Raw genomic sequence first — 27,201 nt, 5'->3', positions numbered from 1 at the left:
AAGATTTGGGTATTTATTTCTCAGATCTCTATCCCATTCCATTGTTATATGTGTTTGCTTTTTATGCCAGAAATATGCTGTTTTCATTATGATAGTTATGTGCATTTTTGAGTTAACATTTTGAATTTACATTCTTTTTTTTTATTTTTTGACAGGCAGAGTGGACAGTGAGAGAGAGACAGAGAGAAAGGTCTTCCTTTTGCAGTTGGTTCACCCTCCAATGGCCGCCACGGCCAGCGTGCTGCGACCGGCACTGCGCTGATCCGAAGGCAGGAGCCAGGGACTTATCCTGGTCTCCCATGGGGTGCAGGGCCCAAGCACTTGGGCCATCCCCCACTGCACTCCCGGGCTATAGCAGAGAGCTGGCCTGGAAGGGGGGCAACCGGGACAGAATCCTGCACCCCGACCGGGACTAGAACCCAGTGTGCCGGTGCCGCTAGGCGGAGGATTAGCCTGTTGAGCCACCACGCAGGCTAAATTTACATTCTAATCAAAGGCTTAATACTCTACTAAATAATGAGTACATGTAATAAAAAACATAGTTCAGCAGAACCATATGCAAGTGTTTGTGTGTGTTTTTTGAAGTTACTCATTAGAAAATTAGGGATGCAGCCAGAGGTTTTCTTTTTCCTCAAGATTGCTTTGTCTATTAAGGGTCCTATGTGTTTACATATGAATTTTAGGAAATGCTTCTTCTAATTACGTAAAGAATTCTATTGTTATTTTGATAGAGATGGGATTTAATGTGTATGTCAACTCTAGGTGGTGTTAACCTTTTAATAAGATAAACTCTCCAATTCTTGAACATGGGAGACATATCTCTTTTTTCTTTGAGTTTTCATCAGCATTTTGAAATTTTCCCTGTAGAGGTTATTCATAACTTTAGTTAAATTGATTACTAAACATTTTGTTTTGTAGCAGCAATTATGGATGATACTACTTCTATGATTTCTTTATCAACAAGTTTGTTATTGGCATATAAAATGCTACTACTTTTTGTATCTTGAATTTGTGTCATGTAACTTTATTGTATTTCTTTTTTTCCATTTATTAAACTTTTATTTAATGAATATAAACTTCCAAAGCACAGCCTATGGGTTACAATGGCTTCCCCCCTCCCACAACTTCCCTCCCGCCCGCAACCCTCCCCTTTCCCGCTCCCTCTCCCCTTCCATTCACATCAAGACTCATTTTCAATTCTCTCCATATAAAGTCTTACATTCTCTGTAGGTCTTTCTGTAGACAGCAACATATCATCTGCAAACAGGGAAATTTTGAGTTATTTCTTTGCTACTTATACAGTCTTTTAACTTTTTTATTTTTTCCTAATTTCTCTGGCTAAGATTTCCACTACATTTATAAGAGCAATGAGAGTATATATTCTTCTTTTGTGCTAGATAGTTAAAAAAATCTGTAATGTTTTCCAATTTAGCATGATATCTATTGTGGTATGTCAGTACTTGTTTAGCATTTATTATATTGATCTATGATCCTCTCATACTTAATTTCTTTGAGATTTTGATAATGAATGGGGTAGAATACTATCAGATGATTTTTCTGCATCCTTTGAAATGATTATAAGAGATTTTAATCTTTCATTCTTTTATTGTGATGCATTACACTTACTGAATTTTATATGTTGAATAATCCTTGCATTCCTTGCAAAAATTTTCCATGATCATGGTGGATGAGAATTTAATATTCTGTTATACTCTATTGGCTAATATCTTGTTTAAATTTCTGCACATTTGTTTATAGTTTCCTTTTTGGTTGTTGTTTCCCTATTTGGTTTTGGTATTAAGGTAACATTACCTCTTCAGATGGATTTAGGGTGATTCTTGCTTCTTGGAAAAGTTTGAGAAGATGATTCACTAAAATATTAGTGGAATTCAGCAGCAAAACCATCTAGTCCTAGGTTTTTATTCATTAGGAAATTTCATTTACTGATTCAATTTTATTACTAGTCATTGGTGCACTCCAGTATTCCATTTGTTCATGGTACAATTTTGATATATGTGTCAATAAATGTATTTATTTATCTTTGGTTTTCCATGTTCTATAGTTATTTATGTTATAGTTGCTAATAATCCTTTGTTTTTCTGTGGTATCAGTTTTGCAAGATTCCTTTGTATCTCTGATACTATTTTTTTGCATTTTTCTTTTTTTTCAGAGAAGGGGATTATTTTAGCACAGTCTGTGGGTCTATGGGAAAACCGAACAGAAAGACAGAGCACTCCTTGTGTCTCTTCCTCCTCTGTGCCAGCATCGGGCAGTGGGGTGGTCCCCAGGGCACACAGGTCACTCTGGCACTGGGCGTTCTGTGGGCCCAGACAGAAACCATGTGTGGCCACTCTGTGGCATCACACGCTGCAGTCGCCCTCAGCCCTCGGCCCACTGACCTGCCTTTCAGGGATGCCAGGCAGCCAGGAGCCCCTGGAGCCATAGGCATTCATGGGGCTGTGCTGTTAACACTCAGGGAGGCCAGGAGACCCCCAGGAAGACTGGGCACCAGCAGCCAACTCCCAGCTGGGGTCTCCAGGGCAGAACAGGTCACCAGGAGAGGGCCAGGGGAGCCTCACCTGCTCTGGGTTTCCAGGGCCACCCTGGATCAGGCCCTCCCACTGTGGTGGCCATAGGAGCAGCTGGCCACTGGTCAGCCATGAGTGGGCAGTGGTCTCGGGCTTCCCTGTGCTGTTTCTCCCTCGCCCCAGGCTCTCCTGTGCTCGGCCACCCCATTGAGGGCCCAGGGGTTCCTGGAGGTGCCGCCAGTACTTGCGCCCTCTGTCCCCCAGGCAGGCACAGAGGCGGCCCCCGGCTAGAAAGAAGCTCCAAGTGTCCTGGGCAGGTGTTGCTGGGGAGGGTAAAGACCACGGGGCAGGAGAGACCATGTCCGAGGAGAGGAAGGCATGGCCATGGAGGGAAGGGCTTCTAGCTTGGAGCCGAGCTGGTGCAGGGTGGGGGCTAGGGTTAAGGGGTCACGAGGGGCTTCAAGCCCAGCTGGGAGACCCAAGGCCGGGTAGGGGTCAGTAGTCCAGGGAAAGTAAGGCAGAGACAGTGGCGGACCAGGAGGCCCAGAGGATCCTGGGTAGGACCCTTGGGCCATGGGCATGAAGAATTCCTGAGAGGCCACTCAGGGGGCAGGACCTGGGGCTCCATCAGCCCAGGATGTGGGAGTGGCAGCCACCACCTCCACCTCCCACTGGGCCCAAGCCAGCAGCAGGAGGAGCCACAGGTCAGGGCAGTGCCAGGCCTAGGTCACGGTCAAGGGTGCCCGTGGGGACACCAGGGGCTGGGGTCTCCACAGGGGCCTCTGTGGCCTTGAGAGCCTGCTGACATGTGCCAGCCTCCGTGCACACGGGAAAGGGCTTCAAACCCTACATTTGTTTCCCAGAAAACAAGACACAGTGCAACAGGCCCAGAGGAAGCCAAGAACATTCCTCAGTCCCCTGACGGCCAGGTCTCTGCTCCCCCGCTGTGGCTGAGTTCCTGGGCCTTTCAGGAGGGGTTGGCTGGGCCCAGCCAGGCACGTCCTCAGCCCTCGTTGCCCCGCCTCCGTCTCTGCCAAGGCCACTGATTTCACAGCTTCCTCAGGGTCCATCCAGACCTGTAAACCCTCACCCCGTCCAGGCCCCATGGGAGCAGTCCCAAGGCCTCAGGGCCGCAGTCATTCCCCTGCCTGCTGCCCTTGCTGTCCCTGGGCCCTGACCAAGAGGAGCCAGGGTGGGGGCTGCACTCATCTCTGATTTCCTCCAGCAGGGCGCAGGGTGAGGCCACGCCCAGCCAGCTGTCTGCTCTCCTGGTTTGAGACCAAGGGCCTCTGGGCAGCCGAGTATCTGCATCACATGTGGCCAGGTGATGGGTGCCCCCTCCAGGGAGGGCCTGGGAAGAGTGAGGCCCATAGCAGAGGCTGCTGCTCCCCCCTCAACACACCCCAGCCTCAGCTACACAGAGTCAGCCCTGGACCCTGGCCACCAACCTGGCCGCAGCACAAGCCACAAGCCACCGTGCCATGACTGACATGACTTCCCACCTCTACCTCGACTTCCAGCGTCCAGAAAGAGCTCCCTAAAGCAGGTGTCGGATGCCACTGGCACCCAACTAGCAGCTCTCAACAGCCGTCCCCACCCCGACTCACAGCTCTTGGCAGCCACCCCCTCACCTGGTCACCAGACCCCAGGAACGGCCCTCCCAGCCTAGCTCCTCCGTACCCACCTCAGTCTGCTGGGAGTCATGTCCCCCCACCCCCTCTCCCTTCCCAGCCTCCCCCTCAGTGGTTGGCGTCTGACCCGCGAATGCAGGGGCTGTGATGGCCTTGGTGGCTGACCCCAGGGGGCTCCAGCAAAGGACGGATGAATGATCAAATGAAGAAGTGAAGGGACCCTCACCCAGCTGCTTCCTCCCGTCCTGCTAGGAAGCCCTCGCCTGGGTCTTGTCCTCTCTCTCCCACCGGCAGGCCCCATTCATGGGTTGGATGAGGCTCAGAGAAGGTGTCAGAGTGGGTGAGGAAGGCAGGGGCGCAGCCTGGCACCGAGCAGGCCCAGACCCCACCCCCATGCTGCAGGGTTCATTTCCACCAGACCCACAGTCCCAGACACCCCATGCCTGCATTCTTCTTTTCTTATCTTGGTCATTCCAGCCACAAGTTTGTTGTGTTTCTTGATATTTTCAAGAAAACAATTCTTCATTTCACTGGACATTTGTATTTTTTAGACTCTATTTCATTTGTTATTTTTCTATCATGGATATTTCTATTCTTTTACTAATTTTTGTTTTGTTCTTACTTTTCATGGTATTTGAGATGCTTTGTTAGGTTGTTTATTTGAAAATTTTGCTTTAAAAAATCTAGTTGCTTCTTACTATACATTTGTTATTATTGCTTTTGCTGTGTTCCCAAGATTTGAGATTTTGTGTCTCCAATATTGTTTGTTTGTTTCAAGATAGTTTTAGACTTGACTTCTGATTTCTTCAATGATCTGTTGTTCATTTCACAGAGTGTTGTTTACGGGCCATGTTTTTGTGTAATTATCCAAACAGAAGAATCTTATTCCTTTGTGGTCAGACATGAATCACTGTTGCTGCTCTGCCACTGTCCCCGTGGTCTGTGGTCTGCACTTCTTTCTGGCTCTCTCAGCAGAAACCACCACCACTGCCCTGGAATCACAATGGCTTCACTTCCTCCCCCTTTTCCTCCACTTCTTGCTGAGCCACTTTCTTCCTAGCACTCTGACCTCTGTCTCTGTCCAGCAGCAGGTGCCCTTCATCCTGGGTGGCCTGCTTGCGCCGCTTGGCTTTTCTGCTAGCGGTTACTCCAGGACCCTCCTGATGGTGACCACAGCTCTGCCGCCTTTACCCTGGATCCCAGACTCCTGGGTGCTGACCCCGACCCTCTTCCTCCCTCACTTCCTAGAGGGAGACATCTCCTGTGTGATCCCCCAACCTTGCGCTCCAGTAGCTCTGCCTAACTGCAGCCCCATGATGCGGGAGGCACCCTTCAGGTGGCGCAGAAGAAGTGGTGAACAAGGTATGGGTCAGCCTGATGGGTCAGCTGTCCAGCCGCTTCCACCAGTATCGCAGCACTGACAGAGGCTGGAGCGCGGCCCATCCGGGTGGCAGGACAGAGCAGGGTGCAGGAGGCCCCAGGCCAGGCTGCTGTCTCATGCCTGGCTCCTGGGACAGCAAGCCAACTGAGGGAGTGAACTTGGTCCCTGGGCCACTGTGACCCGCAGCATCTGGCCAACTCCCGCCCAGATAAGAGGTTTTAAAATCAAAGATAGGAAAATCAGAGAAAGTTACCCTTTCCCACAGCCAGCTTGTCAATGCTATACAAGTGAGTGAACAACCAAAAATAGACAGAAAAGCAAACCTAAGTTGCCAGTGACCAAGATGACTCCTACAAAAAAAATGAAAGTAACTTATGGCAGGACTCTGATTCATCTGATAGAATTCAGAAGCAGGAAAAAAAAGACCTTTTAAAAATACAGAGAATATTAAAAACATGCATTTGAAGAAATCAGCATTTCTAACTGAAGTGAGCCAAAAGGAAAATTATGCTGGCATGAAATGTAGTAATCCACCATCTCCTACTGTTCTTCCAGAGCCTCCTAGTCACTGGATGGGAAGCCCTGTTGAAAATTCCAACCAAAATGGGGAGCTGATAGCGGTGTACTTGAAAACACTGCTGAAATGCAAACTTAAGATTTCAGATTTCAATACATATGTAAAACATAGTTTTTTCCCAACTCCCTGGACTCTTGGAAGTTGGTACAGATCTGGAAAGCTGCCTTGTTGCTTTGTAAGAGTACAAACGATGAGTTTTAAAAGCTATATATAAACAGCTTGCATTATATTTTGTATTTTGTAAATACTGTATACCATGCATTATGTGTATATTGTTCATATTTGAGAGGTGCATTATAGTTTTGTTATGAAAGTATGTATTTTGCCCTGCCCACATGGCAGGTGATTTGTGTGTATATATACATATATTTATAATATTATATGTTATAATATATATTTTCTATAGATAATGGAAAAATTTTAAGGGTACTAAAGCACATGGAAGACCAGTTTATTTGCTCAAGGTACTGAGAGTTTACCAAGAAACAGCTGTCAAATCTCAAGGTGAAGATCTAAACGTGAATAGTTTACTAATGCACTACTGAAGATTAAATCTGTAGCACAATCATTGTAAACAATGGAGTTTGTCTTTATTTAAATTGATTTCTACCTTCCAATGTATAATTACTGGAAAAATTCATCTCCCTATTTCTACCAAATTTAGTTTCTTGTTTTTGGTACATATGCATTATTCAAATTTAAGATGCCTCTAATTTTAATGCCAACAAAATCTGTTATAATTAAATTTTAAAGTAATAATAATTTGGCTTTCCCCCTTTAAACTAGTCTTGACTTTTTGTGTGTGACTGTTCTGTGTGTGACCATGAGATGATTTTGTGTGACTGCATTTTTAACTTCCCATTTTACTGGCTATGTCCTTGATCTTATACTGATGATCCTTCCTCTACAAAATTTAGAGCAACAATTTAATATTTCTATATCTCTGAGGAGGAATTGCCCATCTCACAAGTGGAAATGGTAGTGGATAAAGAAAAACTGGTTAGTTTATGACTGAGGATATATTTTACATGTAAACTTTTTCATGAAATATTATTTGAATTAATATATCATGCAGTTTTCAGTAGAAGACAATGATGCCTACTTTGTTTTATTACATTAATCTTGAATGGTGGTACTTACACTAAAAAAAGTATAGCTGATGCTGAAACAGTGGGTGGAGATTTTAGAGGCTTGCTTAAAGATCAGCATGGCAGTTCAAACTTCATTCTCAATATGTTTCCAACTCAGAAATTCTAAAATACACTTTCTATAAGGTTTCACTTATGCAAACCAAAAGTTTGTCTCAAAGGAGAAAACTTTTCTGAGTAAGTGGGCAATATTTAGTTATTAAAAGAAAAAAATTGTTAAATGGGTACATACTTGCATATGATTCTTTTTTTTTTAACTTTTATTTAATGAATAAAAATTTCCAAAGTACAGCTTATGGGTTACGATGGCTTCCCCCCTCCCGTAACTTCCCTCCCGCCCGCAACCCTCCCCTCTCCCGCTCCCTCTCCCCTTCCATTCATGTAAGGATTCATTTTCAATTCTCTTTGTACACAGAAGATCAGCTTAGTATATATTAGGTAAAGTTTTCAACATTTTGCCCATATAGCAATACAAAGTGAAAAAAACTACCATTGGATTACTAATTATAGCATCAAATAACAATGTACAGCACATTAAAGACAGAGAACCCACATGATTTTTTTTCAAATTAATTAACTTTCTATGCCATTTCCCCTTCAATATCAGGTTGTTATTTTTTTTTTTCATTTCCAATTCTCTTTATATACAGAAGATCACTTCAGTATATCATTAGTAAAGAGCTTATCAGTTTGTGCCCACACAGAAACGCAAAGTATAAGGATAAAGTATTACATTCTATATCTAGAGTCAGGACCTAAGCTGATCAGGTCATTGTTTCTTATAGTGTCCATTTCATTTCAGCAGGTTTCCCCATTGGTGCTCAGTTAGTTGTCGCCGATCAGGGAAAACAAATGATATTTGTCTCTTTGGGACTGGCTTAATTCACTCAGCATGATGTTTTCCAGATCCCTCCATCTTGTTTCAAATGACTGGGTTTCATTGTTCCTTACTGCTGTATAGTATACTATGGAGTACATGTCCCATAATTTCTTTATCCAGTCTACTGTTGATGGGCATTTGGGTTGGTTCCAGGTCTTAGCTATTGTGAATTGAGCTGCAATAAACATTAATGTGCAGATGGCTTTTTTATTAGCCAAATTAATTTCCTTTGGGTAAATTCCAAGGAGTGGGACGGCTGGGTTGTATGGTAGGGTTATGTTCAGGTTTCTGAGGAATCTCCAGACTGACTTCCATAATGGCTTAACCAGTTTGCATTCCCACCAACAGTGGGTTAGTGTCCCTTTTTCCCCACATCCTCTCCAGCATCTATTGTTGGTAGATTTCTGGATGTGAGCCATTCTCACCGGGGTGAGGTGAAACCTCATTGTGGTTTTGATTTGCATTTCTCTGATTGCTAGTGATCTTGAACATTTTTTCATGTGTCTGTTGGCCATTTGGATTTCTTCTTTTGAAAAGTGTCTATTGAGGTCCTTGGCCCATCTCTTCAGTGGGTTGTTTCTTCTGTTGTTGTGGATTTTCTTGAATTCTTTGTAGATTCTGGTTATCAACCCTTTATCTGTAGTATAGTTTGCAAATATTTTCTCCCATTCTGTCGGTTGCCTCTTCACTTTCCTGACTGTTTCTTTCGAAGTACAGAAACTTCTCAATTTGATGCAATCCCAAATGTTAATTTTGGTTTTGACTGCCTGTGCTCCTGGGGTCTTTTCCAAAAAGTCTTTGCCTGTACCTATATCTTGCAGGGTTTCTCCAATGCTCTCTAATAATTTGATGGTTTCGGGCCGTAGATTTAAGTCTTTAATCCACATTGAGTGAATTTTTGTGTAAGGAGAAAGGTATGGGTCTTGATTCAAGCTTCTGCATATGGAAATCCAGTTTTCCCAGCACCATTTATTGAATAGACTGTCCTTATTCCAGGCATTAGTTTTGGGTCTTTGATCAAATATAAGTTGGCTGTAGATGTTTGGATTGATTTCTGGTGTTTCTATTCTGTTCCATTGGTCTATCCATCTGTTTCTGTACCAGTACCATGCTGTTTTGATAATAACTGCCCTGTAGTATGCCCTGAAATCTGGGATTGTGATGCCTCCGGCTTTGTTTTTGTTGTACAAGATAGCTTTGGCTATTCGAGGTCTTCTGTGTCTCCATATGAATTTCAGTATCATTTTTTCCAGATCTGAGAAGAATGTCTTTGGTATCTTGATTGGTATTGCATTGAATGTATAAATTGCTTTTGGGAGAATAGACATTTTGATGATATTGATTCTTCCAATCCATGAGCATGGAAGATTTCTCCATTTTTTGGTATCCTCTTCTATTTCTTTCTTTAAGGTTTTGTAGTTTTCATCATAGAGTTCTTTAACGTCCTTGGTTAAGTTTATTCCAAGGTATTTGATTGTTTTTGTGGCTATTGTGAATGGGATTGATTTTAGAAGTTCTTCCTCGGCCGTGGCATTGCCTGTGTATACAAAGGCTGTTGATTTTTGTGGATTGATTTTATATCCTGCTACTTTGCCAAACTCTTCGATGAGTTCCAATAGTCTCTTAGTAGAGTTCTTTGGGTCCCCTAAATAAAGAATCATATCATCTGCAAAGAGGGATAGTTTGACTTCTTCCTTCCCGATTTGTATCCCTTTAATTTCTTTTTCTTGCCTAATAGCTCTAGCTAAAACTTCCAGAACTATATTGAATAGCAGCGGTGAGAGTGGGCATCCCTGTCTGGTGCCAGATCTCAGCGGAAATGCTTCCAACTTTTCCCCATTCAATAGGATGTTGGCTGTGGGCTTTTCATATATTGCTTTGATTGTATTGAGGAATGTTCCTTCCATACCCAGTTTGCTTAGAGTTTTCATCATGAAAGGGTGTTGTATTTTATCAAATGCTTTCTCTGCGTCTATTGAGAGAATCATATGGTTTTTCTTCTGCAGCCTGTTAATGTGGTGTGTTACGTTGATTGTTTTGCGGACGTTGAACCATCCTTGCATACCAGGGATAAATCCAACTTGGTCTGGGTGGATGATCTTTCTGATGTGTTGTTGCATTCTATTGGCCAGAATTTTATTGAGGATTTTTGCATCTATGTTCATCAGGGATATTTGTCTGTAATTCTCTTTCAATGCTGCATCTTTTTCCGGCTTAGGAATTAAGGTGATGCTGGCTTCATAGAAAGAATTTGGGAGAATTCCTTCTTTTTCGATTGCTCTGAATAGTTTGAGAAGCATTGGAGTTAGTTCTTCTCTAAATGTCTGGTAGAACTCAGCGGTGAGTCCATCTGGTCCTGGGCTTTTCTTTGTTGGGAGGGCCTTTATTACTGTTTCAATTTCTGTGTCAGTTATGGGTCTGTTTAGGTTTCCTATGTATTCCTGGCTCAATTTAGGTAGGTTGTATGTGTCCAAGAATCTGTCCATTTCTGATAGATTTCCCTGTTTGCTGGCATACAAGTCCTTGTAGTAATTTCTGATGATTCTTTTTATTTCTGTGGTGTCTGTTGTTATGTTTCCTTTTTCATCTCTGATCCTATTGATTTGGGTCTTTTCTCTTCTTTTTTTAGTGAGTTGGGCCAATGGGGTGTCAATTTTGTTTATTTTTTCAAAAAACCAGCTCCTCGTTTGGCTGATTTTTTGTAATGTTTTTTTGGATTCAATCCTGTTGATTTCTTCTTTGATTTTAATTATTTCCCTTCTTCTACTGGGTTTGGGTTTGGTTTGCTGCAGATTTTCTAGATCCTTGAGATGACTTGAAAGCTCATCTATTTGGTGCCTCTCCAATTTCTTGATGTAGGCACCTATTGATATAAACTTTCCTCTTAGCACTGCTTTTGTTGTATCCCATAGGTTTTGGTATGTTGTGTTGTTATCCTCATTTACTTCCAGAAAATTTTTGATTTCTCTTTTAATTTCTTCTATGACCCATTGTTCATTCAGGAGCATGTTGTTCAATCTCCATGTGTTTGCATGTGCTCTGGGGATTCCCGAGTTGCTAATTTCCAATTTGATTCCTTTGTGGTCTGAGAAGCTGCATGGTATGATTCTAATTCTTTTGAATTTGCTGAGACTTGCTTTATGGCCTAGTATGTGGTCAATCCTAGAGAAGGTTCCGTATACTGCTGAGAAGAATGTAAAGTCCTTAGATGTAGGATGAAATGTTCTGTAGATATCTGTTAGATCCATTTGAGCTATAGTGTCATTTAAATCTGCTGTCTCCTTGTTGATCTTCTGTCCTGTTGATCTGTCTATCTCTGAGAGTGGAGTATTGAAGTCCCCCAGTACTATTGTATTGGGGTCTAAGTCTCCCTTTAAGTCCCTTAACAAGTCCTTTAAATAAGCTGGTGCCCTGTGATTCGGTGCATATACATTGATAATTGTTATATCTTCCTGTTGAATGGATCCCTTAATCATTAAATAGTGTCCCTCTTTGTCTCTCCTGACATTTTTTATGGTAAAGTTTATGTTGTCCGATATTAAGATGGCTACGCCTGCTCTTTTTTCATTTCTGTTGGCATGGTATATCTTTTTCCAGCCTTTCACTTTCAGTCTGTATGGATCATTGTTGGAAAGATGAGTTTCTTGTAAGCAGCAAAAAGATGGGTTTTGTTCCTTAACCCAGTCCGCCAATCGGTGTCTTTTAACTGGACAGTTCAAGCCATTAACATTCAATGTTACTATTGAGAAGGAGTAACTTTGCCCTGCCATTTGCCAAAGATATTTTCTGATATCTGGTTTGAGATTCCTGTGTTCTTTTGTTGTGAGGTTTCCTTCCTTTACCTTCCTTCATATTGGCTACCGTGTTTCTGTGTTTCTGTATGTAATACATCTTTAAGCATCTTTTGCAGGGCTGGACGAGTGGCGACAAATTCTTTCAGTTTCTGTTTGCTGTGAAAGGTCTTTATTTCACCTTCATTCACAAATGAGAGCTTTGCAGGATATAATATTCTGGGCTGGCAGTTTTTCTCTCTTAGTACCTGGGCTATATCTTGCCATTCTCTCCTGGCTTGTAGGGTTTCTGATGAGAAGTCAGCTGTAAGTCTAATTGGAGATCCTCTGAGAGTAATCTGGCGTTTCTCTCTTGCACATTTTAGGATCTTTTCTTTGTGTTTCACTGTGGTGAATTTGATTATGACGTGACGTGGTGAGGTTCTCTTTTGGTCATGTTTATTAGGGGTTCTATGAGCTTCCTGTACTAGGATGCCTCTGTCTTTCTCCAACCCTGGGAAATTTTCTGCTAGTATCTCACTAAAAAGGCCTTCTAATCCTTTCTCCCTTTCCATGCCTTCAGGAACTCCTAGAACCCGAATGTTGGGTTTTTTAATAGTATCCTGTAGATTCCTGACAGTATTTTTTAGATTTCTGATTTCTTCTTCTTTTCTTTGATTTGACTGTTTCCTTTCCTGTTCTCTGTCTTCTAATTCCGATATTCTCTCTTCTGCTTCACCCATTCTGTTTTTAAGGCTCTCTAGTGTGTTTGCCATTTGATCTATTGAGTTCTTCATTTCATTGAGGTTTTTTGTCACTATCTCAATTTTATGTTCTACTAGTTTTTTCATTTCATTTTGATTTCTCCTTAATATTTCATTTTCACGGGAGAGATTTTCTACCTTGTCCATTAAGGATTTCTGTAGTTCAAGAATTTGTTTTTGAAAATTTCTTAATGTTCCTATCACTTTTTTGAGATCTGCTTCTTGCATTTCCTCTATCTCTTCATCTTCATAATCTTGCTTTGGTGTGTCTTTCTCATTTGGGGGCGTCATAGTGTCCTCCTTGCTTTTGTTACCTCGGCTTCTATGTTTATTGTTTGGCATGTTGGAGATAATTTATGGTTTTTTTTGTTTTTTTTTTTTGACTCAGTTGGGAGTGGAGTTGAGGGTAGTTGAAATCTGGCCTCTGTGAGTATTCGTTTGATCTACCTCTGGGACCACACCAAGAGTTTATTCAGCCCTCAATGTGTTCTCCAGTTTTGCTAAAGTTATTGAGTTTGGCTGCGCTTTAGATATGTAAAATCGCAGTGCTCTTTGTTTTGCTTGTTGAGTGAAGGGTGAGGCCTCTGTTTCCCTCCCCCCTCAATGTCTTGGATTTCTGAGGTCTTACCCTCCTCCGTTGGTTCCCGCGCTGGCGAGGTTCTGTGGCACGGCTCCCGCCGCACACGGCTCCCGCCGCACACGGCTCCCGCCGCACACGGCTCCCGCCGCACACGGCTCCCGCCGCACACGGCTCCCGCCGCCCGGCTGGCTCCCGCCGCACACGGCTCCCGCCGCCCGGCTGGCTCCCGCCGCACACGGCTCCGCTTCCGCCGCCCGGCTGGCTCCCGCCGCACACGGCTCCGCTTCCGCCGCCCGGCTGGCTCCCGCCGCACACGGCTCCGCTTCCGCCGCCCGGCTGGCTCCCCTGCATATGATTCTTAAGGTCGAATTCATGAGAAAGGTGCTACTGGAGGTGTTTTAGGTCTTAATTGGCTCCCAGAAGGAGAGTGAAGACTTTTTAACTTTTTGTGTGGTAGACAGTATGGGCAGAAGGTTAGAATTGCTGTTAACTTGATGAACAGTGCCAAGAGGGTAGGATGATTTGCATTATGTAGATGTACCACAAATTTGTGTAATAGCAATGTATGCTATCTTGTACTCATAGCTCAAGCCTGAAAACCAATTCTTTGTCCCTGGATATAACATGCTTGTTCTTATAGAGGGAGATTAAGCTGTACTTTAATATTATATATTAAATGATTAGGAGGTTATATTCCAATATGACAATATCCACATCCAAGGATGTCTTACTTGTAGGAGTCATGCTGTTTTCAAGTATGCACATGGTGATTCTTTTGTCGAGACTTCAGAGGAGGTCCCACCAACTGGGCAGCATGAGCCGCCTCTGCCCAGCAACCTTCCCAGAGTAAAAGGCCACCCAGACCATCCTGCTGGTGAGTGCCTTTGTGGTCACCTACCACCTTAACCTCATCATCCTGTCTATCTCAGTCCATGTGTGGTGGACATACAGCAAAGTCTGAGTATCTGGAAGTTAGTATTTAATGCTTATGCTATGGTTAGTCCTGTGGTGCTGCTCAGTTCTGATAAGAGAGTAATCAATATTCTGAAAAGCACACAATGTAAGAGCCACTAATGTTTACTAATATTGTGATGGGATATTTTTCTTGAAAAATATATTCTAATGCAATTAAGTTATTCAGTAGCATAAGATTATTTTTTATTTCTGTAAGAGGAACATTCCTTATTTCATATGTACAGTTTTAAGAGCAAAATGACACTTTATCAGATTAAAATGAAGCACAATTATTTGATAATATCTTAATAGTTTTTAAATTTGATGCCTCAAGGATTATCAATTCTTTACTTCAGTGTAAATCATAGTTTGATGCATGTCATGTATCATCTTATTTCATTTTCTTTACTGTAGAAAAATATTTCTTCTTGACAGGTAGGTTTAGAAAGCTCCTATTGGTAATCAAATCTCTGTGTTTATTTTTGATTATGTTTTATTCGTCTTGGTCCATTAACTAGATTTTACCTAAGGATCCAACTCTAGCTCAAATAATTGCTTTTGGCATGATTAATTTTATGTCTGTTTTACAGCACCATACAAGTTGTTAAAAGGATTATTTTAGTCACCTCTGTGAATGATCTCTGTATTCCTCTTATTGTTTCTAATTTTTTTCTCCCCTGATGTTATGAAGTGTGATTATGTATACTTTTGTGTCTTTTTGACACACCGCATTTTGTAGTTCAAGAGTTTGTAAGCATAGAGTCTTTTAAATCATCCATGTTTGGATATTTCAGTCTTCTTGCTAACCTTCATGTTTTTGTAACTGTGCACTTATTTGCTATAGCTTTATATCCCAGCGCTATATTTAACCGGATCCATTGTTCTCAATATGCTTGCTCACCAGCCCTCTTACCATCCCTGTGCAGTTCTCACCCATGTTTTATATTTACTTTATTCATAATATTTTCACCTCTTCACTTTCTCATCAATACTTTTCTATACATAGTTTACAATCTTGCAACTTGTTCTTTCCACATTATTTTGGTTTCCTATTTCCTCACTATATGGACTTAAATATTTTAAGGATAACTCCTATATGTAGAGTTATGTGAAAGGAAACTTTTAAAGGCCCAAATTCTGGTACCTTATTTCCAGAGTGAAAACTAAACTATATATATATTTTTTTTTCTGCTTTCCAAATATTTATTTGAGAGGTAGAGTTACAGAAAAAGTGAGGGAGAGACAGACAGGTCTTTATCTGCTGGTTCACTCCCCAGATGGCTGCAATGACCGAGCTGGGTGGATCGGAAGACAGGAGCCAGGAGCTTCTTCCAGGTCTCTTAATGTGGGTGCAGGGGCTCAAGTACTTGGGCCAACTTCCACGGCTTTCCCAGGCCATACCAGAGAGCAGTTCTTCATTAGACAAACCTCTCTCTTCCATGCTGCTTCTTCGGCAGGCTGTGTAGGAAGTGCTGGGAAAGAAGCCATAACAACTCCAGGGGCAATGGTGCTAGTGGGTGCTGTGCAGATCTGGTATGTTTGTACATCTCCAGAAGCAGCTTGAACAACAACTTGGTTGCTGGGCACTAAGATCTGTTGTCCATCCGTGGTCTGTGCATACTGTAGAATGGTAGTACCCGGCTGAGTGGCAGCTGCATTGGTCATGGTTAATGTTTGCAGGCCCTGTACCCCATCGGTACCATTGTTAGCCAGTTGTATTGCTCCTCCCTGGGTAATGGCAATATACTGTCCACTGCTAGTTTGGTAAATCAGAGTCGGCATCGTTACAGTGGTGATAGCAGGTGCTGAAGTCTCCTCTTCAGATTTCTCTTCTTCAATCCTTGGCACTCCTGGTGCATCAGAAGATAAGTCATTCAAAATTTTTCTGTAGGAAGGCCTCCTTGAAAGAATTTCCCTTCGTTTTTGGGAATCAGTTACACTATCCACTGACTCCTGTGAATCTTCACTTTCTGCAGTAGTTGAAATCTGGACTGTTTGGACTTGTGGAGACTGAATAACTGATGGCTGGGCCGCCTGAATAACTCCATGGACTTGAACTGTCTGCCCATTGGGCAGTTGTACTAATGTTACAGTGGGAGCAGATGATGTTGCATGAGCTGCTGGCAGTTACTTATTTCTGATGCATCGGTATATCAAAACTGAGATTTTCAGTCACTTCATTTCTATTGTTTATTTCACTTATCTGTGGCAATGTTGTACAAGGCACATGGGTTTAATATCTTTTTGTCACCCCTATCAAGATGGGGCATTGGCTTCTTGGTTGACTGCTTCTCTGGCTCATTCTCTGGATTCACTCTCATATCTTGGAAGTTGTAACTTGTTCCTTCCAAGCTGATTTGCCATTTTAAGAATTTTTGTTATTTTCCTGTGTTAAGCCTTTCTATATTAAATTTTTTAAAGATAATAATTTGCCCAAAAAGCACAAATATCAGCACTGCACATGTGAATAAAATATGTTACATGGTATTTTTGGCACATATATGAGAATTTTTGTAAAAAATATTTCTTCATTTGAAACACCCTAATATTCTATATTTTAAAATAATTTATAGAAAGTGCTTATTTATTATTAGTTGAATCTCATTCTATATTTGCTCATATCTTTGAAATGATAGCACTAAGGGCAGAGAATAATTGCTACACATAGACATTTCTTTTTTAAAAAACACTAAGCTAGTGATGGTATGATTATTTACCTGAGCTCAATTCTTTCCACATTCTTTTTTTATTTTTTAAAGATTTATTTTACTATTTTATTTTTTAATTTATTTGACAGGTAGAGCTAAAGACAGTGAGAGAGAGAGACAGAGAGAAAGGTCTTCCTTCTGCTAGTTCACTCCCCAAATGGCTGCTACGGCCGGCACTGCACCAATCTGAAGCCAGGAGCCAGGTGCTTCTTCCTGGTCTCTCACACGGGTGGGTGCAGGGGCCCAAGCACTTGGGCCATCCTCCACTTCCCTCCTAGGACACAGCAGAGAGCTGGACTGGAAGAGGAGCAACCGGGGCTAGAACCTGGTGCCCATATGGGATGTTGGCACTGGAGGCAGAAGATTAACCAAGTGCAGCATGGTGCCAGCCCCTGTTTTGCTATTTTAAAGACAGGGTTACAGAGAGAGGTAGAGAGGTCAGTCATCCATCCTCTGGTTCACTACTCAAATGGCTGGAGATGAGCCAATCCAAAACCACGAACAGGACCTTAGTCTGGGTTCCCATGTGGGTGCAGGGGTCATGGGTACTTGGGCCATCCTCCACTGCTTTCCTAGGCACATTAGCATGGAGCTGGAATAGAATTGGATCAGTTGGGACTTGAACTGGGACCCATATATACTATAGCACTGGCCCCTCTCCATGTTCTTTGCCAAGCTTGCTTATCAGCACTCTATTAATGGTAAAAATAATCTGATTTTTTTCATATAATTCAGCAGATAATTAAATGAAACTTAAAAGAACTTGGCCTGTGGCTACCTAGCACTCGTTTGTTATGTGTTTTTGTTGGCTTCTGTTGTCATTTTTCAGTGCCTAGAAAAAGGTGCTCTGTTCAGTTTCTGTTGTCAAACATTCAAAGGCAGACCTTTCCATTCACAATATTTTTATCTTTATTTTTATTTTTTATTGTTTAAAAGATTTATTTATTTGAAAGTCAGAGTTAGAGAGGAGAGGCAGAGAGAGAGAGAGAGAGAGAGAGAGAGAGAGAGAGAGAGAGAGAGAGAAATGAAGGTCTTCCATCCACTGGTTCACTCCCCCAAATGACCACAATGGCTGGAGCTGTGCCATACAAAGCCAGAAACTGGGGACTTCTTCCAGGTCTCCCACATAGGTGTAGAGGCACAAGAACTTGGGCCATCTTTGACTGCTTTCCCAGTCCATAGCAGAGAGCTGGATCAGAAGTGGAGGAGCCAGGACTCAAACTGGCACCCATATGGGATGCCAGCACTGCAGGTGGTGGCTTTACCTGCTATGCCGCAGTGCCAGCCCTATTACCATCATTTTTTAAAGATCTCAGAAGAATGCTGCTGGTATTTTGATTGGGTGCACATGGGTAATATGGACATTTTGATGATATTAATTCATCTAATCCACGAACATGGAAGATTTTTCCATTTTTTGTGTCTTTTTTTAATGTTTTGTAATTTTCATCTCAAAGATCTCTGGACTTTGTCTTCATTGGTTTATTTTATTCCATGGTATTTATTTTTTGGTAGCTGTTGTGAGTGGGATTGTTCTTAGAAGTTCTTTTTGTGCCAGGATATTTTTCTGTGTATTCAAATGCTACTGATTTCTTGTGTTTTAGTTTTATACCTGTCACTTTACCCAACAGATTTATGAGTTCCAATAGTCTCTTACTGGAGTATTTGTTTCTCCTTTATGTAGAATTATGTCATCTTCAAATATGGATAGTTTGTCTTCTCCTATCCAATTAGTATAATTTGATTTCTTTTTCTTGCCTAATGGTTCTGGCTAAAACATCCAGGATTATTGAATAGCAGTGATGACAGCAATGGAACCAGGCATTCTTGTCTGGTTCCAGATTTTGGTGGGAATGCTTCCAACTTTTCCCCATTGAATAAGATGATAACTGTGGGTTTGTCATAAATTGCATTGACTGAGTTGAGGAATATAATTTCCATATGCAATTTGTTTAAGGTGTTCAACGTGAAAGGATGTTTAGTTATATAAAATGTTTTCTCTGCATCTAATGAAATAATCACAAGGTTTTATTGTTCATTTTGTTAATGCGATGTACCACATTCACTAATTTGTGAATATTGCACCAACAGTGCATACCAGGGATAAATCCCACTTGGTCTGACTGAACTTCTTGATGAGATGTTGCATCCTATTAGCTAGTATTTTGTAGAGGACTTTTGCATTTATGTTCATCAAGGGTATTGGTCTATTGTTCTTTTTATCTTTTGTTTCTTTTTTTCTGATTTAGGAATTACAGTGATTCTTGCTTCATAGAATAATCTTGGAAATCTCCCTTCCCTTTCAATAGTTTTGAATAGCTTGGGAAGAAGTAGAATTAGTTCTTCTTTAAATGAGTGGTAGAATTCAGCAGAGAAACCATCCTGTCCTGCTTTCCTCAGCTCCTCTTTGTTGGGAGAGTCTTTATTACTGATTCAATACCCATCTTCGTTATTGGTCTCTTTCAGTTTTCTATGTCTTCATGACTCAATTTTGGTAAATTGTATTTGTCAGAGAATCTACTCATTTCTTCTAGATTTGTTGGCAGATTGCTCTTTTTAGTAATTCCTGATGATTCTTTTTATTTCTGTGTTATCTGTTGTTGCATTTCCTTTTTAATCTCCGATGTGTGTGTGTGTGTGTGTATTAGGAATTCTATGTGCCTTTTTCACTTAGACTCCCCAGAATTACTCTCCTTGACAGAAAGTCTTCACAAGTCTAGGGAGTCAAGGATACTGAGCTGATTCACAGTGTTCCCATTTTCTCTGTGGCAAAACATCAGCCATTTATGTGAAATTGTGATGAATCTTCTCTAGAGCAGCCCATATCCAAGGTGAATATCTTTGAGTAGTCCCAGCCAATGTCAGGAAATATAGACACATTTCCCAACAAAGCCCAACCACCATTTCTAACAAACATAATTGTGAGAGACAAAAATGGATAATGTTTTAGGGTCCAAGTTTGTCATTGTTGTACTGTGACATATAATCACTATGGAAATAACAATATATAATTTTCCACCTAATAATTCTAGTATAATTGAATGAATTTGTGAGTGTCATAGACTTGAGATACCATTTTATGCTTGATTATCATTCATAAATAGTTTATTTTCCCCAGTTTAAAATGGTTAGTTAATTAATAGTTTACAACAATCATTGTAATATTTTTATAATAATTACAAATTAGACTGAATTTAAGAAATATTTTTGGTAAAATCTATTTGATATCTTTAGATTAAAGTCATATTCGCTTTATAAAAATAATCAAGATGTATGTTCTTCCTTTTCTCTGATGTAGATAGTTTGATATCCTCTACTCTGGATGGATTTGGTTTATTTCTCCTTGGAAAATGTAAGTACCCAGTGTTTTAATATAGAAGAAATCTTCAGTTCTATTCATTCTTTCTTATCTATTCATTGGCTTTCAGTTTTCATTACAGTTAGTATTTTTCTATTAAATGATCCATTTATTGGATTTTCAAGATTCTTCGTAAAGATCAGTAAAATAGTTTCATATGAACTTACTCTATTTTCTTTTTTGCATGCTTATTTTTCCTTACAACTTCTTTTTTGTAAATATTTATTTGAAAGGCAGAGTTACAGAGAGGCAGAAACAGAGAGAGAGAGAGAGGGAGAGAGAGAGAGAGAGAGATGTCTTCCATCTGCTGGTTCACTCACCAAATGGTCACAGTGGCTGGAGCTGTGCTGATCTGAAGCCAGGAGCCAGGAGCTTCTTCTGGTTATCCTATGTGGGTGCAGAGGCCCATAGTCTTGAGCCATATTCTACTGCTTTCTCAGGCCATAGCAGAGAGATGGATCAGAAGTGGAGCAGCTGGGACTCAAACTGGTGTCCATATGGGATGTCAGCACTGCAAGCCACTGCTTTACTTGTTGCACCACAGTGCCAGCCCCTAGAATATATAATACTGTGTATTAACAATTTGTCCTCCCCTTCTTTTAAAATTAGGTTATCTATATTAATTTTTTAAGAACTGACTTTTGGATTTATTTATGATTCTAATATTTTCTTGGTTCTACCTTATTAAAATTTTATTTCATGTTTTTTCAATTTTTCCTATCTACTTTTTTGTGTTTTAATTGTTGAGTTGTTTCCCAAGTAAAATTATAGAATTTATGTATGTAGAAATTTGATGCAATGCATTATTTTTGCTAAGTGCTTTGGAACCAATTAAGAGAAGATTATAAGCCATGTTTTCAACTGGCATTCATGTGGCATGGGCATGTCCATGGACAAGCACAATGTTGAAAAAACACAAGCTGGGGGGCTGGCTCTGTGGTGTAGTGGGTAAAGCCACCACCTGCAGTACCAGCATCCCATATGGTGCCGGTTCAAGTCCCGCCTTCTCCACTTCCAATCCAGCTCTCTGCTATGGCCTGGGAAGGCAGTAGAAGGTGGCCTAAGTCCTTGGGCCCCTGCACCGCTGTGGGAGACCTGGAAGAAGCTCCTGTCTCCTGGCTTTGGGTCAGCTCTGGCTGTTGCGGCCAACTGGCAAGTGAACCAGTGGATGGAAGACCCCCACCCTACTTTTCTCTGTGTTACTCTTTCAAATAAATAAATCAATAAAGCTTTAAAAAAAGAAAAAAATACAAGTTGGGAGAACTGAATCGGCCTGGTTCTGCCTTAGGGAATGGCAGCTTACTGGGACTCAGCTCTGAAATTCTACAGGACAAAATGGGTACTGGAAGGTTTAGCATGTGAGTGGATGGTCCAGGGTCTTGTAGAGCAGCCCAGAGCTCAGAATTGGAATATTCATGCTGGTATCAGGGGAAAGACTGTGGATGGACCTCCCATGTTCTGATGACAGAGCTGGTATGGACAGTGCCAGGCAGTGAATGGGCATTTGGCTTGCTTAAGAGCAAATTCAAGTACCCAGAGTGGCTTATGGTGTTCAGTGTTATGGTATTCAGTGTAAGTCTGATCTCTGACCCTTGATTCCAGACCTGCATATGTGGGGCATCACACAGGCTTGGGTTCTATGCTCATATTGACACTCCAGGGCACCCCATGATGGCTGGAGTCCTGGCCTTACCTAACAGACCTCAGCTTCCAGTCTTAATCCTCAGGGTTGTGAGTGCAGTCCTCTATGGGGGTCACAGCTTGATGAGGAGAAGGCAAGCCTTCCAGAGCCCAGTGGATAATTTGGAGGAGACACAGTTGTAGATGAGTGGGGGATATGAGAACTGGAGGCAATTTTGGAGTAGACAGCCAACTTCTGACTTTGTGAGATAGGGTTGTGGAAAGGTGCCTAGCCACAGTGTCAGCATAGGGTATCTCTGGAAACATGCTGACAGGCTGAAAATAGAATGGCCTGGATTTTGTGGGTGGTAGATGAGAAGCCTGATAGGGAGAGTGACTCTTGGGGAGTTCTGGTACCCCAAGGGTTGTTTGAAGACCTGCGCATAAGAACAAATCTCTGCCAGCAGCTATTGGGGGCCGTGCAGGGGCCCCAAAGAAGCATCGGCAGCGGGGATTCCCAAGGAAAGAGGTGGTGGCTGCTGGAGTCCGCGTGGTGGCCCAATGATGTGGGAGCAGCAGATGTGCCTGAGCAATGAGGCAGTGGGGCTGGGGACCGTGCTGGGGGGCCCAATGACAGGTGGCTGTGGGGGATCGCGCTAGGGCACAAGAACCTGGCCATACTGGCTGTGCCCTAGGAAGGAGAAGGATGCAGCAACTGTGGGCAATGACGCAGAGGCTGGTAAGGACTGTGCCAGGGGCCCAATGACTTGGCAGCTGCTGGGGTCCACATGGGGGCCCAAAGACTCAGTGGCAATGGAGGTGCCCATAGAAGGGGTCAGTGGCTTTGGGAGCAGAGCAAGGACTTAAAGATGGGTAGGCAGTAGGCATGCCGGAGGGAAGAGGTGGAAGCCGCTCATGTCCATTGGGGGCCCAATGATGCTGTGGCAGTGGGACTGCCTGAGTTAGGAGGCCAATGGGGACCATGTGGGGGCCTAATAATGCAAAGGCACCGGAGGTGCCCAAGGCAAGAGGTGAAAGCTTCTGGGTTCCCCGTGGTCACCTAATGATGTGGTGACAGCGGGAGTGCCAAAGGAAGGAGCTGGTGGGTCCTGGGGGCTGCACGTAGGGCCCAAATAACCAGAGGCAGCAGTGGAGCCCAAGAAGTAGGAAGCATCCTCGGGCAATCATAGGGACTCCTCAGAGTGCCCAATGATACAGTGGTAGCAGGGGTGCCCGAGGACAGTGGTGGTGGCTGCTAGGGACCTTGTGGGGATGCCAATGAGGTAGCTCCTGGAGTCCACGAGGGGTGGGGGTCCCTAAGACGTGGCAGCCGCCGGGGTGGCCGAGGAAGGAGGTAGCAGCCTCTGCAGTACACCTGGGGATTTGAGGGTGTCTGAGGAAGAGGCCAGCACCTGCTAAGGGCCGTGCAGGGGCCCCAAAAACAGGCAGCAGTGGAGGTTGACCGAGGAGATGGCAACCACTGAGGACCGAGGGGGGGCCCAATGGTGCAGTGGCAGCGGGGGTGCTCTGGAAAGGAGATGGCGGCTGCTGGGGTGTGCGTGGGGGCCTAATGATGAGGTGGCAGTGGGAATGCCAGAATAAGGAGGTGGCAGCTGCAGGGGACTGGGCAGGAGGCCCAATGACAGGTGGCTCCTGGTGGTGCACTGGGGCACAAAGACATGGCTGCATGGAGAGTGACTGAGGAAGAAGGAAGCAGCCAAGGGGGGCCATGAGGTGCTGCATGCCCAATGATGCAGTAACAGCAGGGGTGCTTGGAGACGGAGGCTGTGGCTACTAGGGACCGCACGGGGACACCAATGACTTAGTAGCTGCTGGGGACATGTGTGTGTGGGGGGGTACTAAAATGTAGCAGCTGCGGAGGTGGCCGAGGAAGAATGAGGCAGGTGCTGGGGTCTGTGTGGAGTCCCAAAGATGAGGGGGCAGAGGGGGTGTCCACGGAAGGAGGTATCCGCTGCTGGGGTCCCCATGGGGACCCAATGAGGCAGTGTCAGCCAGGGTGCTTGAGGAAGGAGCCAGCAGTGCTGGGGCCCAAGAAGCAGGGACAGCAGGGTTGCCAGATAAAGGAGATGGCGGCTGCTGGGGTCCGCCTGGGGGCCCAAAGATGTGGCGCATGCAGTAGTGCCTGAGGAAAGGGCTGGCGGCTGCTGGGGGCTGCACAGGGGCCCCAAAGAAATGTTGATAGTGGAGATGCCCGAGGGAGGAGGTGGAGGGTGCCTGGGGTCCAGGTGGGGTCTCAATAACAACGTGGCAGTGGGAGTACTCCTTAAGGAGACAGTGGCAGCTGGGAGCTCAATGACGAGGCAGCAGCGAGGCTGCTGGGGACCACACAAAGTCCCAATGACAGGTGCCTACGGGTGTCCCCACTAGGGCACAAGGACGTGGTTGCACGAGGAGTGCCATAGGAAGGAGAAGGAGGCAGCCAAGGTGGGCAATAACACGGTGGCTGCAGGGGTAGGACATGCTGGGGCACAAAGGCATGTTGCACCGCAGGTGCCCAAGGAAGGAAAAGGAGGCAGCAAAGGCAGGCAATGCCGTGGAGGCTGCTGGGGACCTCACAGGGTACCCAGTGATGTAGTGACAACAAGGGTGCTGGAGGACAGAAGCCGTGGCTGTTAGGGACCACACGGGGACCCCAATGACTTAGTGGCTGCTGGGAGCATGCAGGTGGGGACCCTTAAAATGCGTCAGCTGTGGTTTGGCCAAGGAAGGAGGTGGCGGCTGCTGGGGACCGTGTAAGGGGCTCAATGACAAATGGCTGCAGGGGGGCCCACGCTGGGGCACAAAGGCATGGCAGCACCGCGGGTGCCCAAGGAAGGAGGAGGAGGCTGCAACGTCTGGCAATGACTTGATGGCTGCTGGGGATTACACGGGTCTCTGAATGATGCAGCGGCAACAGGGGTGCCCAGGGACAGAGGCGGTGGCAGCTAGGGACCACCTGGTGGTGCCAATGACTTGGTGGCTGCTGGACTCAGCGCGTGGGGGTGGGGGTGCCCTAAAATGCGGCAGCCACAGCGTTGCCCTAGGAAGGAGGTAGAGGCTGTATGGTCCCAGTTGAGACCCAATATCGTGGCCAAGCAGGGGTGCCTGAGGAAAGGGCCTGCTGCTGCTGGGTCCCTCGCGGCTTCCCCAAAAAATTGTCCGCAGTGGAGATGCAGGAGGCAGGAGGTGGAGACCCCTGGCATCCACATAGGGGCCCAATGATGAGGCGGCAGTGGGGTGCTCCTTAAGCAGGCAGTGGCAGCTGGGGGCCACACAAGGGGCCCAGTGACAGATGGCTGCTGGTGGCTGCACTGAGGCACAAATACATGCCTGTAGGGGGGGTGCCTAGGAAGGAGAAGCTGACAGCCAAATACGATGCCATGGCTCCTGGGGACTGCTCCTGGGGTTGCCACTCCTGCAAGGCCCCCAGCACTGTTGTCCCTTCCTCAGGCACCTCAGCTGCCGCCGCATCCCCACCCCTGCAAAGATAGATAGTAGCCTGCCAAGAAAAGTTGCAAAGGCTAGGGTGCAAAAATAGGAAAGTAGAAAATGGAAACTTTAGAAAATGGACGCTGTAGCCCACTGGAGCTCTGAGCTTTTTTCGAGTACGTGGTGGCTGCTGTGTTTCATTGGCTAAAAACAAGTCCCCATGTTGGCTTGGCTCCCTGCCTTCCTCCTCCTCTTCCTTGGAGGCTACAGCAGCAGAAACAGTGCTCTGGAACCTGGCTTTACCAGACTGAAGCAAGCACTCTCTGTACTCCGGCCTGGAAGTGCAAAGCCTAACATAGAAAGCAATTCTGGCCCCACAGCCAATAGCTGCCTCCACCCACCCATGGGGCCCTCGCCATGCATACAAGGGCTGGGGACATGGGCGGGGGCGGGGTCATGTCTGGGGTGCCAGGGCGGGGCACTCATGACAACTACGGGGCCTGGGGCCCTGGGCCGGGTGGAGGGCGGTGTAGCGCCTGGGATGCCCAAAGCGGGACCCTCGCAGCACTGTGGGGACTGGGGCCCCAAGCTGGGAGGGGGGGGCAGGGTAGTGCCTGAGTTGCCCAGAGTGGGATTCTTGCCACGCCTGCCCTCGCTGTGCCTGCGGGGCCCTCGCAGTACCTGCAGGATCTGTGAACCTAGGCAGGAGTGGGGTCGAATATGGGGTGCCCAGGCCGGGGTCCTCACTGTGTCTGTGGGGCCCTTGCAGTGCCCTCAGGGGCTGGGGATCCAGGCAGGCTGGGCGGAGTGGTGTCTTGCGTGCCCAGTGCGGGGCCCTTACTGTACCTGCAGTGGCGAAGGACCTGGGCAAGGGTAGGGCCGCATCTGGGGTGACCAGGGCAGGGCTCTCTCCATGACTGTAGGAGCTGGGGATCCGGGCAGGGGGTGTGGTCCCATCTGGGGTGCCCAGGGTGGGACCCTCAGCCTGCCAGAAGGGGTGAGGGCTCGGGTAGGAGACGGGGTCCCGTCTGGGGTGGCCAGGGCGGGGCTATTGGCATCCTTGCAGGGGCTTGGGACCCAGGCAGGGGTGGGTCCCATCTGGGGTACCCTATGAACTCTCTCATAGTGCCTGCAGGAGCTGAGATCGGGGCGAGGGCCGTGGTCAATGTGGGGTTCCCAGGGCGGGGCACTTGCAGTGCCTGTAGGGGCTGCGAATCTGGGCAGTGGGTGTGGTCACATCTGGGGTGCCCAGTGCAGCGCTCTCGCCATGCTGCAAGGGGTTGGAGATCCGGGTGGGGGGTGTGGATGCACCTGGGGTGCCCAGGGCGGGGCCCTCAGTGTACCTGCTGGGCCCTCGCTGTGCCACAGGGGCTGCAGATCCGGGCGGGCGAGGCAGGTTCGCAACATGGATGCCCCATGACAGGCACCCTCTGGGCCTGGCCTGGCTGTGCCTGCGGGGCTCTTGCCCTGCTGCAGTGGTGGGGACCTGGGTAGGGGGCGGGGTCTCGTGTGGGGTGCATGGGGTGGGGCTCTCACCAAGTATGCTGGGGCTTGGGGACCCGGGCAGATGTTCCAACATCATCAGGGGTTTCCAGGGCGGGGACCTCGCTGTGCCACAATGGCTGAGGACCAGGGTGGGTGAGGTGGAGTTGCGTCTGGGGTGCCCAGGGCGGGGCTCTCGCCATGCCTGCAAGGGCTGGGGATCTGGACGGGGGGCGGGGTCGCTTTTGGGGTGCCATGACAGGGCTCTTGCCCTGCCTGCAGTCTGGGGATGCAGGCGGGTGGGCTGGGTCCCATGTGCAGTGCCCACCCGGGGCCCTCAGTCTGCATACAGAGGTGGGGACCGGGGTAGGAGACTGGATCCCATCTGGGG

General features: G+C 45.4%; 1 protein-coding gene and 1 pseudogene across 1 annotated transcript; one reads left to right on the top strand and one right to left on the bottom strand.

Annotated features, from left to right (window-relative positions):
* LOC133750523 (proline-rich nuclear receptor coactivator 1-like) overlaps window positions 1-6,909 on the top strand; it is a 28,328-nt pseudogene extending 21,419 nt beyond the window's left edge.
* Window positions 6,910-6,967: 58 nt separating this feature from the next.
* LOC133750522 (cyclic AMP-responsive element-binding protein 1-like) lies at window positions 6,968-26,426 on the bottom strand. The gene is made up of 3 exons (XM_062180100.1): window positions 26,175-26,426; window positions 15,615-16,337; window positions 6,968-7,021 (listed from the first exon to the last, which is right to left on the bottom strand). The coding sequence occupies exons 1-3, from the start codon at window positions 26,424-26,426 to the stop codon at window positions 6,968-6,970; spliced, it is 1,029 nt and encodes a 342-aa protein (XP_062036084.1).
* Window positions 26,427-27,201: the final 775 nt, after the last annotated feature.

Source organism: Lepus europaeus, chromosome 21, assembly GCF_033115175.1.
Source record: "Lepus europaeus isolate LE1 chromosome 21, mLepTim1.pri, whole genome shotgun sequence".
Classification (NCBI taxonomy): domain Eukaryota; kingdom Metazoa; phylum Chordata; class Mammalia; order Lagomorpha; family Leporidae; genus Lepus; species Lepus europaeus.
This window is presented reverse-complemented; position numbering and strand designations above follow the sequence as displayed.

Bases quoted from the DNA above. Each gene is read 5' to 3' on its own strand.
- LOC133750522 (XM_062180100.1), bottom strand. From the start codon at position 26,426: ATGGGACCCACCCCTGCCTGGGTCCCAAGCCCCTGCAAGGATGCCAAT. The intron at 16,338-26,174 runs GTACAGTAAGGG...AATAAGTAACTG, and splicing joins CAGGTCCTTCGCCACTGCAG to CCAGCAGCTCATGCAACATC. The intron at 7,022-15,614 runs GTATGGCCTGGG...TAAATTTTGTAG, and splicing joins TAATGAAGAACTGCTCTCTG to AGGAAGGATCATCAGTATAA.